The sequence below is a fragment of the Rosa chinensis genome, chromosome 2, assembly GCF_002994745.2.
Source record: "Rosa chinensis cultivar Old Blush chromosome 2, RchiOBHm-V2, whole genome shotgun sequence".
NCBI lineage: Eukaryota > Viridiplantae > Streptophyta > Magnoliopsida > Rosales > Rosaceae > Rosa > Rosa chinensis.
In genome coordinates, this window is record NC_037089.1 from 63,947,805 (window position 1) to 63,960,077 (window position 12,273).

Sequence of the window (12,273 nt, forward strand, 5' to 3'; positions counted from 1 at the left end):
AAACCGAACTGAACCGCACCGCGCCCACCCCTCGGCTATAGTCCTTTTCTTTTTCAGAGTTAATATTTTTCTTTTGGTCAATTTTTCAAATTAATAAATAACTACTCAATATATCACCGGCACCGCATTGAAGCCTTTACCGGCCAGGCTTAACTGTGAGAGCAACTCCAACAGCTTCCCTATAATTTGATTTTTCTCTACTTTAGGGAAAAATAAGCCTCTTTTGCTCCAACAGATTCCCTATAAGTATCTCTATTTTAGAGAAAGTGAGGAGAGAGAAAACCAAATTCCCTATATTTATAGCAAACTCCAAAATTTTAAAGAAGAATATGGAGATTTTATAGATTACTGTAAACTAGGGAATCTGTTGGAGTTGGAGAAGAAAAATAGGCTAAATGTTTGACTTTTGCTTCTCTATAATACAAAAATTATAGGGAAGCTGTTGGAGTTGCTCTGAGCAAGCAAACAAAAGTTATAGCATGCAGTGCAGGAGACAGTGATACCCTCCTTGTTCCACACATGAACCAGTCATGCTACACATAAACCAATAAATAAAAGCATTTAACGGCTTCAACTTCACTCACACACAAACTAGTCCCTACAAATGTCTCACACAATAGTCCTGAACCAGTCCCAAGTAGACAGATTTGAGACAGCCTTATTAGGGACAAGACCATCTGAACACAACAAACAGATCAGATTTACAGAGTGAGTGAGTGAAGTGAGACTGTGAGAGAGACCAGAAGCTTCTGGTGTTCCTGTCTTTAGATTTGGGCTGAAATGTGGTACTCTGCTCTTCTTCTTCTTGTGCACTGCCTTCTGAGTGTGGAAGCCTCCGTCCACCACTACGCCGGAGACAGATTCGTCGCCAAAGGCAACGCCTTTGTCGTCCACGGCGGCAGCGAGGGAATTTACTCTTCTGCCCCTGCCGACGACTCCGCCAAGGACAACTCTTACATACGGTAATCCCAGGCATTCCCCCCCAACTTAAATCTCTCTGCTTTTTTATGGTAATTTTTGTGGGTTTGTCTTGTAGTTGGCTAAGATCTGTTGCCCAATTGTGAAAATTTTGGATATGATGAGGTTGTTGCTTAGTAAAGTCAAAAGCTTTATGGGCACTTGAATGTGGTTGCTCCAATTATTGGGTTGGTGACTTAAACCCTGTTTGTGAATTGTGAAGAAACCAAGAGCAATAAGCTTATTAGTTAGTAAAGTCATAAGCTTTGATAGGAACTTAAATGTGATTGTCCCAATAGCTTGATCCATGTTTGTTTCATTTATCTGATTTTGTATTGTGATTTGGGACCAGCTTTGAGAAGGTTACGTTTCGGAGAAGCAAAGAATCGGCTAATTTCAGCTCTGGGCCTGTCCATGCCATTGTTTTTGAGGTGGAAGATAGAGAGAACATTGGGGGTTCAGCATATGGAGGTCAAAGAGCAGTATGTTGCACTGGGGATCTTGCGAAGCTCGGTGTGTGTAAGCAAGGCGATATCATTCACCGCCCGTCCACCAAGAACCCAGGTTGGCCTCAAGTTTTTGGTGTTTCGTTTGAAGTAGATGAGGAAGTTGTCGCATTGCCATCCAAGTTCATACCGATTCATAAGACTGGGATGTATAATTTGTATTTCATACATTGTGATTTGAAGTTGAAGGATTTGGTGGTTGAGGGGAATACTATATGGAAAAACCCTACCGGGTATTTACCTGGTAGAATGGCACCGTTTATGCTTTTTTACGGGTTTATGTCTCTTGCTTTTTTCATACTTGGGATCTTTTGGTTCTCACAGTATGCAAGGTTTTGGAGAGAAGTTCTTCCGTTGCAGAATTGCATCACACTAGTCATAACACTAGGTATGCTTGAGATGGCTTTATGGTATTTTGAGTATGCTGAATTCAATGAGACTGGGGTCAGGCCAACTGGGATCACTGTATGGGCAGTTTCATTTGGTGCAGTTAAACGAACAGTAGCGCGTTTAATACTTCTCATGGTCTCCATGGGCTATGGGGTTGTAAGGCCATCCCTAGGTGGGCTTACATCAAAAGTGGTGTTTCTAGGATTAACATTCTTCTTGGCAACTGAGGTTCTTGAGATGGTTGAAAATGTTGGTGCAGTTAGTGATCTTTCTGGAAAGGCAAGGTTGTTCTTGGTTCTTCCTGTGGCAATATTGGATGCTTTCTTCATTCTTTGGATTTTTACTTCTCTCTCTGCAACTTTAAATAAGCTTCAGGTACTTGCTTTGCATTTGAGGATCATAAGCTTAAATTACTATGTCTGTATTAGTAGGCGCATATTGATCGATGTGAGTTTCATGCCTGTGGCTTATTTGCTTTTTGGGATGGGTGTGCTGCCTCACTTATCTTGGGAGTTTTTGCCTATAACAAGTCTCTAGCTGATACCTTTTACTTTCTTTGTGACATGACAGGCTAGGCGAATGATGGTTAAAGTAGATATATACAGGAAGTTCACCAACGCTTTGGCAGTAACTGTTGTTGTATCTGTGGGCTGGATATGCTATGAGGTAACCTAGAAATTTAACATACTTAAGAAGATGAAAGTACTTGGGATTTGGTTGTGTATTAGCATGCTCAGAATAACTTCTGAAACTATGTTAATGACTAAAAGTGATAAGGTGATTCTAGATTTTGTGGAAGACCCTTCTACATATAATACCGGTGTCAAAATCTCATCGCTAGTCATTTCTTTGTTAAAACATTAATTAGTGCATGAAATGGTCTGTCTCATGCATTTATAATCAGATGGTACAGTTTCTTCTAAATAGAAGTTAGAAGGATGACTCAGATTTAAGTAGATTAAATTTTTCAGATTTGAGTAGATTAAATGTTCAGGACCAAAAAGATTAACTGTTACATCTTTGATAGTTCTCGACTTTCTCCTTGCAGCTATATCACAAATCAAATGATGTTTACAATGAGCAGTGGCAGAATGCATGGATCATCCCTGCCTTCTGGCAAGTTTTATCCTTCTCTCTCCTATGTGTCATCTGTGCTCTTTGGGCACCATCCCAGAACTCAACAAGGTAAAACCCTGGCTTCAATGATTAATAAATTTCATCCTCTCATTTACAGTAGTCTGATCATTCTTTGAAACATTTCATCGGCATTAACATATTTGAAAACTAGGTTAGTTCTTTTGGACCTTATTTAATTGCCACTTTTCTTTGTATTCTGTATTTCCACAGATATGCTTACTCTGGAGATGCAAGTGAAGAGTTTGACAGGGATGAAACTACTTTGACCCTCATAAAACCATCTCTACTGCCTTCTAAGGATGTCCATAGAGCAACAGAAGCTAGAGCGGTGCAAAGCAGCAATGGAGTAACAAATGGTGATGAGGAAGAGGACAAGATAGAGTAAAGTAGTACATCTCGAATGTTTGGCATTACTACACTATTTAGCTGCTCCCTCATTACACAGGGAACATAGAGGAGCAGGAATCATGACAGGGATAAATATATGAGTTTATATCATTAGTTAGTTTTCTAATTAGAATTGTTTTGTTAATTCAATGTTGCTTTTTATCCTTGTGTACCTGTCTACTTGTTTATTCAATTGTTCACTTCCGACAAGTAAAGATGCAACAATAAGTTTTTGCTGTGTTCTTTTGCGATAAATTCTCTATTTGACACTGGGTTGAGAAACCATTGACCACTTTCCCCTGAATCCAATTCGTTTAACATGAATTTCAGTTCAGTATGTGGAAATTCTGTGGATGCATGCTGCTTCTGTGAGAATTTCTGTACGATGACTGTGAGCATAGAATTGACACAGCTATGAGCAAGTGAGCAACCACACTAATAAATAGGCCTTTTGCCATTTAAAAGATGGATCAATGATGCACTATTGCAATCTTCCTTTTAGGCAGTTTTGCTATTACATTGTGAGGAAAACGGGTTAAACTTTTCAATAAAACTCTAAAAATTGGTAGTTTAAGACATAAGTAACTAGTTCTTTTAAAATCTCCATAGTTGGACAAACTTCAAAAGATACAGCCGTCTCAGCTACAATTTCAGCATTTTTTTTCTTAAAAAAAACCACATGAATAATAATTACCCTCCACTAAGGTCATGTCAAAAACCACAAAATTCAAAAACATCAGAGGGAGAGGGAGTCTCCAATATGATCAATTCAAATTCCACAAATTCAAAAGAAGAAGAATAAACTGCTTCATCCATGTCTTCTCAAGTTTGTCAAGTTCTACAAATTTAAAAGAAGAAGACTAAAGCTGCTTTATTCATGTCTTCTCAAGTCTTTCAAATAATCGAAATATTTTCCGACTGTATGCACAAATAATTGTAATAGTGTTGTTTCAATAAAATTTTAAAATTAAAGTTTAATATTTAAATAATTTTGTATGAAATATAAAATATTGGAGGAAAACTAACCACTTTCATATTTGGAGGAAACTAAGCTCATCTTTTAGCGAATACATCTGGTGTTGCAACCACGAGTTGGCGCAATCTGCCGCCAAGTTTCAGGCTTATCATACATGGACGGGATGCCCTTCATAGTTAGTTTCTTTTATAGCTGATGTTAGAGCTTAGTAGGCTGTAACTGTGTAAGGAATCAAGAGGTAAAAAGAGATTGAAAATTGATTTTTTTTTTTTTTTTGGTCAGAAAAATTGATTCTTACATGTGATCCAGCAAAGAAAACTCAATGAAATTCCCCTCATCCTCATACATGCTTTAGTCAAAGCATATAATGGCAGCAATTCTAATTTTATTCCATGACCTGGTCCACATATGATGTTTGTGATATTGATATATGAGAAGCCATTATTAATATATAGCAATATGAGAAGCCATTATTAATATATAGCAATATGAGAAGCCATTCGTCAGTAGTTCACACGTTCAGGTATGGGTGATCCAAAGACGCTATTAATTTGTCCAAAACTACTACATCATTCATAATATCGAAGTACATTTTTGGCTATATATGTGGAATATATCTTCTACACATCAGCCAACGATGTAGAGCTACTTAAGCAGATATGTTCGATCAAAAAATGAATTGACTGTGGGCGAGTTGAACCGAGATAAAAACTGTTGTTTGGCAAGGAGGGGCCTTCAATCCGTGGAGCAGTGAGTTGGGCACTAGGATTTTTGGAGGAGTATCATGCTCTTCACCAGCCGTGGGGAGAAAGTGGAAAAGACCACCAACACATTGGCAGTGCCCTTCAGCGGATGGTGCCTTCCAAGTTGAGAAGGGAAAGGGTGGCAAAAAGGGTTGTTGTCCGGGATGACGAGGGAATTTGTGTTGGTTAGTTGAGATTCTTGCTATTATTTAAGACTATATTTATGATGATATGTGTAATGCTTTTAATGTGTAATCTGAGGTTTAGGTTCTATGTTATCCCGCTGTAAAATATATCATCCACATGCTTTGCTGAGTCAACATGCGAAAAAAATGAAAATAATTTTATGTGGCAAGTGAGTCATTGGACCGCAATTAGAAAAAATACGTATGGATTTCATCTAATATAGGACATAAATTTTGGACTTGAAATGAATTAACTCATAATAATATGGACATGTTCTGAGCCTCCTAACGTGACTCGAACAAAAACCTCATTTTCTTTCAAAAGAAAAAATGAATTCACTAATCACACTATCTACGTAATCCAAATTGTATAAATGTATTATGAGGGGTACGGCTCATATATTACTCGTTTTGCATAAATGTATTAGGAAGGGTTGATTGCATCACTACTTGAATAATAACTTATAGTACCGATAAAAATTTAGTGGCTTTTTGCACTAAGGGTCACTATTATATTTTGGTGTCAAATACCAACAGCACTGTACAGCGACTCTATTGGTGTCAATTGCTTGTATCAATAGTTAACATTATATAAAATATTATTGAAAATCTAAAACTCAAGTATTTTCTTTACGGTGCTTCTGGGGTAGCACCCTTCTGCGTAGGGAGGTCCCAGAGGTGTTAAGAATAAATTGGGTTGTGTTTCAGAGAAACTGAAGAGTGAATTGGTGAGTCTTCTTCTCATATTGAGGGGGTTTATATAGGGTTACAAAGTAGTGTAAATTTGCCCTACATACATTAGTATATTTGCTACACAATTTCTCTACCTCTCAATGTGCATTTCATACAAACCACACATTCTCCACTTCTTAAGTGCATACTCCATGATATAGACATTTTACCTATTTACTACAACACTCCCCCTTGGATATATCATGTCAGTAGTATTGTCTTGGAGGTGCGCTTCTAATTTGCCTCGTTAAAAACCTTGCCAAGTAATAAAACCCTGTGGGAAAAACAACCTTGGTCGAAGGAGAAAAAGAGCACAACGCGCGTTGAGTGTGGAGTTTGTTTCTGGATAACATGGTGCTTCTCTTGTTGCCTCATTAAAAACCTTGCCGAGTAACAAAAACCCAGTGGGATAAAAATAACCTCGGTCGAAAGGGAAAAAGAGCACAACACACCCTTCACGCTTTTGAGATGAACATGTAGACATCTCCCCCTGATGTCTGTGTCTCCCCCTGATTACAACGATCATGGGAGTTCAGATAATTTCCGCAAGCCAATTCTTGCCACATGTTTCTCGAACGTGGATTTGGGCAATGACTTAGTGAACAAGTCTGCCACATTGTCCTCAGATCGAACCTGGTTCACTTTGATCTTGAGGAGCTTCTGTTGTTGCTGATTGTAGAAGAATTTGGGGGATATGTGCTTGGTGTTGTCGCCTTTGATGTAACCTTGCTTCATTTGTTCAATGCAAGCAGCATTATCTTCATAAATGCTTGTTGGCTCATCTGTGGTAGACTTCAAACCACAATTGCTTCGAACATGCGTAATTATGGATCGAAGCCATATACATTCACGAACTGCTTCGTGAAGAGCAATAATCTCTGCATGATTTGAAGAGGTAGCGACTAGGGTCTGCTTTGTAGACCTCCAAGATATCGCGGTTTTTCCCATGGTGAAAACATAACCAGTTTGGGAGCGACCTTTGTGTGGGTCAGAGAGGTACCCAGCATCAGCAAAACCTTCCAAAACACTTATATCGTTTTGGGATGGGGAGAGGGAACGCAATCCACTATGTGTGGCGTTCCTGACACTTGATGGGTCCGAATCCATCTTCTTTCTGTAGGGATAGAACAAGCCCATATCGATCGTACTACTTAGGTATCGAAAGATATCTTTAACACCAGTCCAATGGCGTCGTGTTGGCGCAGAGCTATATCTAGCTAGCAAGTTCACAGCGAATGAGATGTCTGGTCTCGTGCATTGTGCTAAGTACAATAATGCACCTATTGCACTTAGGTAGGGCACTTCTGCCTCTAGCACTTCTTCATCGTCATCTTTTGGACGAAATGGATCCTTCTCTGGATCAAGACTACGGACGACCATTGGGGTGCTTGAAGGCTTAATTTTGTCAGTGTTGAAACGCCTAAGCATCTTTTGGGTATAAGCTGATTGATGAATCAGCATACCATCTCTACGGTGCTCAAGTTCTAAACCGAGGCAAAACCGTGTTTTCCCAAGATCTTTCATCTCAAACTCGGATTTCAAGTGTTCAGCGGTTTCCCTTAACTCTTTAAGGGTGCCAATTATGTTCATGTCATCGACATAAACCGCTACTATTGAAAATCCGGAACTTGTCCTTTTTATGAACACACATGGGCATAGTTCGTTATTGACATATCCCTTACCAATCAAGTAGTCACTTAGACGGTTATACCACATCCGTCCGGATTGTTTTAATCCATATAGTGAGCGTTTCAATCTAATTGCAAACGCGCTCCGTGGATTAGAGCCACCTGATTTGGGTAGTTGAATTCCATCTGGAATATTCATGTATATCTCCGTATCTAGATCCCCATATAGATATGCAGTAACCACATCCATAAGCTGCATGTTCAGTTTTTCGGAAACTACCAAACTGACAAGGTAGCGGAACGTAATAACGTCCATTACGGGAGAGTAGGTCTCCTCGTAGTCGATTCCAGGGCGTTGTGAGAAGCCTTGCGCCACGAGACGAGCTTTGTATCTTACAATCTCGTTTTTCTCATTACGCTTTCTAACGAATACCCATTTGTGACCAACTGGTTTGGTGTTGGGTGGTATTGGTACAATTTTGCCAAATACCTTTCTTTTCGTTAGAGAATCAAGTTCTGCCTGGATCGCATCTTTCCATTTTGGCCAATCAGCTCTACGTTGACATTCATCAACGGAGCGTGGTTCGATGTCATCGGTCTCAATAATCTCACGCGCCACTGAATACGCGAATACATCATCAATGATGATGGAGTTTCTTTCCCACGTCCCATGTACACTAGTGTAATTTACAGAGATCTCTATGTTCTCATGGATAGGTTCTAACACTGAGGCGTCCCCCAATGATGTCTCTTGGACATAACCATAATCCGGAACATTCTCATGGGACGGATTTTGAGTATCGATGATCAAAGGATTTATTTGTGCCTCATTCGCTCTTTTTCTAGGGCGAGTATCCTTCGAACCAATCGGTCTACCGCGCTTCCTTGCGGGACCTGCAGCCATAGATGCCACATTATTGCCATGTTGAGCAATGGTGCCATCTCCTGGCGTTATAGGAGTGGCGTTATGTCCATTATTCGGGACATCAATCCTTGCAGGCACGTTTGCAGCAGGTATGTGTGATCTCGTCACTTTAGCAATATCAGAAAACGCATCAGGCAGAGTGTCTGCTACGTTCTGGAGCTCGATTATTCTTCGCACTTCAAGTTCGGACTGTGCGGTATGGGGATCGAGATGAGACATAGTGGGGACAGACCACGACAATTCCTGTCGTTCCTGTTGAACATTTGTGTTCTTATCTCCCCCTAATGATGGGAAGACTGTCTCATCAAAGTGACAATCCGCAAATCTAGCGGTAAAGAGATCGCCTGTCAAGGGTTCAAGATAGCGGACGATAGTTGGAGATTCATATCCAACATAAATGCTCATTCGTCGTTGTGGACCCATCTTAGTACGCTGTGGCGGCGTAATAGGCACATAAATAGTACACCCAAAAATGCGTAAGTGCGAGATATCAGGCTCGTACCCAGTCACTAGCTGTAACGCAGAGTAAGATTGGGTTGCAGTGGGTCGTAGACGAATTAGCGTCGCTGCATGTAATATTGCATATCCCCAAGCAGAAACAGGAAGATTAGTGTGCATTACTAATGTCCGTGCTATCATTTGTAGTCTTTTGATAGCAGCTTCTGCGAGACCATTTTGGGTATGAACATGGGGAACTGGATGTTCTACATCAATCCCCAGTGACATGCAATAGTCATCGAATGTTTTCGATGTAAACTCCCCAGCATTATCAAGTCGAATTGACTTAATTGGATGGTCAGGGTAGTGAGCCCGTAGACGGATAATCTGGGCTAGGAGTTTAGCATAAGCAGCATTTCGAGTGGACAACAGCGCGACATGTGACCAGCGTGTCGACGCATCAACCAATACCATAAAGTATTTGAAAGGTCCGCATGATGGTTGAATTGGTCCACAGATATCCCCTTGGATTCTCTGTAAGAACGGAATGAGTATTTTAGGATCCTTTGCGTAGGACGGTCTCGGTCCTAATTTCCCGAAGGAACAGGCTTTGCAAAATGAGCGAGGGGCCTTAGAAGCAACCAATGAGGATTTTGGTTGGGCCTGAGCGTCTGTAGCGCTATTAGAAGCAAAATGTGTGACTACATCTCCTTCTATGGCATCGTAGCCATTGGGAGGAACAATCATGGCGTTATGCTCATGGTTGGTGTCATTACATGGGACTTGGGCAGCCTTATGGCGCCCCAAGACGGCTGCAGCACCAGATGCTGCAATTGTTGCGGTCTTGTTAAGTCCAGGAATCAATTCTCGATTCTTGCTTCTTCTCACTCTGAAGAATGGATGTCCGTGTGAAGTCTTTAGTATACGGAGCATCATATCACGACCAGGGTGCCCTAGTCGGTCATGCCAAAGCCAATATGTGTCAGAATCCAAGAGATCTTCTCTTATGACATTATTGGATTCAATTGGTCGAATTGTAGTGACATAAAGTCCACTAGATTGACACATAAGTTTCTCTAAGATGCGCTTTCGTCCGCAATCATTAGAGGTAATGCAAAGGAACTCTTTTCCGTTCTCAGTATGCGTTTCCGCATGGAATCCGTTGGCTCTTAAATCTTTAAAGCTCAATAAGGTTCGATTTGCCTTAGGAGCATAGAGAGCTTCAGTGACTTTAATCAAGGTGCCATTTGGCAATAGGAATTGGGCCATTCCATGTCCTTGAACTAAACCTGATGGCCCAGCCATCGTAGTCATAGTGGAATATGTAGGCAACATCTCCAAGAATAATTGCCTATGTCGTAGAATGGTGTGCGTAGTCGCACTATCAGCGAGACATTGTAGTTCATCCATTCCTTAAGAGAAAAGCTCGTAATTAAAAGGAGTCATAAAGGAAAGAACTCAACTTTTATTAATAAGCCAAACGGAATTACATCATCATTTATTTCATCAAAGAAAGCGTAATCCAATAAACTTAGTTAATGCAAAGCAATGGTAGTCGTCTAACTTCTTTCGGTAATTCCAATGCAAAGGTGACCAGGTGAGTAGAGAGATGTTGGTGGAGCAAAGGCTCGCTTAAGTACCAATTATCTCAAAACCTTCCTAGACATCACAATTACATTGAGTACGCCTACTTTTGAAGAAAGATTAATCCCATTGGCATCTACTATAGGATAATGTGGCGATTGCCTACATCTCTTGGAAAATGAAAAGACTTAATCAAAATCGCCAGTTTCTGGGTTTTGATTTTTGTCGTCTTCCACCCTTAGATCGAGATTGCCATCTTGATCTTCTTGTTCCATGTAATTTGCCTCCCTTGCTTCACGATACATTTTGTACGCGTTTGCAACATTCTGGGATGCTTTACATGCCCTTGCCCAATGTCCAGGTAGTCCACATCGGAGACAAGCATCATTATGGTCAGGTTCCCTTGATCGAGGTGCTTTAGGAGCACTTTGAAAACGGTTGTTTCCATTGGTGGTGTTACCACCATAACCGGAGGCTTGGCCTCGTTCTCTCTTCACACGTTTACCACCACGGTTCCGTGCACGCCTATCTTGGCGGTTTCCTTCCTCTTTAGGGCGAGAATATGGACCTGAACGTCCATAATTATCCCTTCTTTTAGGGTTTCGCTCCTTGCGTCCTCCCTTGGAGGTGCGACTATAATTAGACTCCGGAATTGACTTGGTTCCCACGGGTCTAGAGTTATAGTTCTTCACAAGTATGTTGTCGTGCTTTTCAGCTACGTTCATGACACCAATTAGCTCATGAAATCTTGTGATGCGTCTAGCATTGATATCAATTCGATAGTTTTTAGCTATCATTAATGCAGAGACAGGGAAGGTAGAGAGAGTTTTCTCGATCAACATCGTATCAGTGATTTGATGTCCACAGAATTCCATCATAGACTTGATACGAAGTGCTTCCGAATTGTAGTCAAGAACTGTCTTGAAATCACAGAAGCGGAGGCTTTGCCATCTCTCTTCTAAGTCGGGAAGCAGGGAATCACGGACGTTGCCAAAACGCTGCTCGAGTTCTACCCATAGCTTTCTTGGGTCTTCCTCATTGAGGTACTCATTTTGGAGCGCGTCATTCATGTGCCTTGTCATGAGAATGATGGCTTTTGCTTCGTTAGCCTCTCTCTTTGCTCTATTTGCTTCAAAAGCAAGAGCTTGTTGAGGAGTAAGCACGTCCTGACTCGGCTCTTGGATCGTACTCAGGATCCCATCAGCCTTAAGATGCTGGCGCATATCACGGATCCACCTGTGGTATCCTGCGCCTGTTGTCCCTAGTGGGTTGAAGCTCAACTTGTTCAGGTTACTCATCCTGAAGAACAACAAGAAAATAGGGTTAGTTTCGGAGCGAAAAAAGCTACCACGAAAAACTATAAACTTTCTGAGCGTAATCGCTTTCAAGAAATTAGGGATTTTCTGAGCGTAGTCGCTTCCAAGAAAATCTTGATTCCAAGAGGGGTTTTGGATTAAATCGAAACAATGATGTATGTGGTCGATTGTTTTCTTCTCAACAAATTCTAAGTTTGGAGGACTCTACAAGCTCCAAGCTTGGAGTGAGCACGAACCCCCACAGTTCGGCCTTTTTGGTCTCCCCTATGAAGAAGAAAGGGGGGTAGAATAAGGGATGTTGGAAGTCCCCGTGAAAAGAAGAGAAAAGTAATAAAAACTTCAAAAACGGGAACTTTTAGAAAAGTTTAC

General features: G+C 40.9%; 1 protein-coding gene across 1 annotated transcript; it reads left to right on the forward strand.

The window, feature by feature from the left end:
• Window positions 1-632: 632 nt before the first annotated feature.
• On the forward strand, window positions 633-3,610 carry LOC112187065 (transmembrane protein 87A). The gene is made up of 5 exons (XM_024325700.2): window positions 633-962; window positions 1,310-2,228; window positions 2,424-2,519; window positions 2,902-3,038; window positions 3,201-3,610. Exons 1-5 carry the CDS (start codon window positions 781-783, stop codon window positions 3,373-3,375), a joined length of 1,509 nt encoding a protein of 502 aa, XP_024181468.1. The 5' UTR covers window positions 633-780; the 3' UTR covers window positions 3,376-3,610.
• The last annotated feature ends 8,663 nt before the right edge of the window (window positions 3,611-12,273 follow it).

Coding starts and splice junctions, on each gene's coding strand:
- LOC112187065 (XM_024325700.2), top strand. CDS start 781: ATGTGGTACTCTGCTCTTCTTCTTCTTGTGCACTGCCTTCTGAGTGTG. Junction 2,520..2,901: donor TGGGCTGGATATGCTATGAG/GTAACCTAGAAA, acceptor TTCTCCTTGCAG/CTATATCACAAATCAAATGA. Junction 3,039..3,200: donor CCATCCCAGAACTCAACAAG/GTAAAACCCTGG, acceptor GTATTTCCACAG/ATATGCTTACTCTGGAGATG.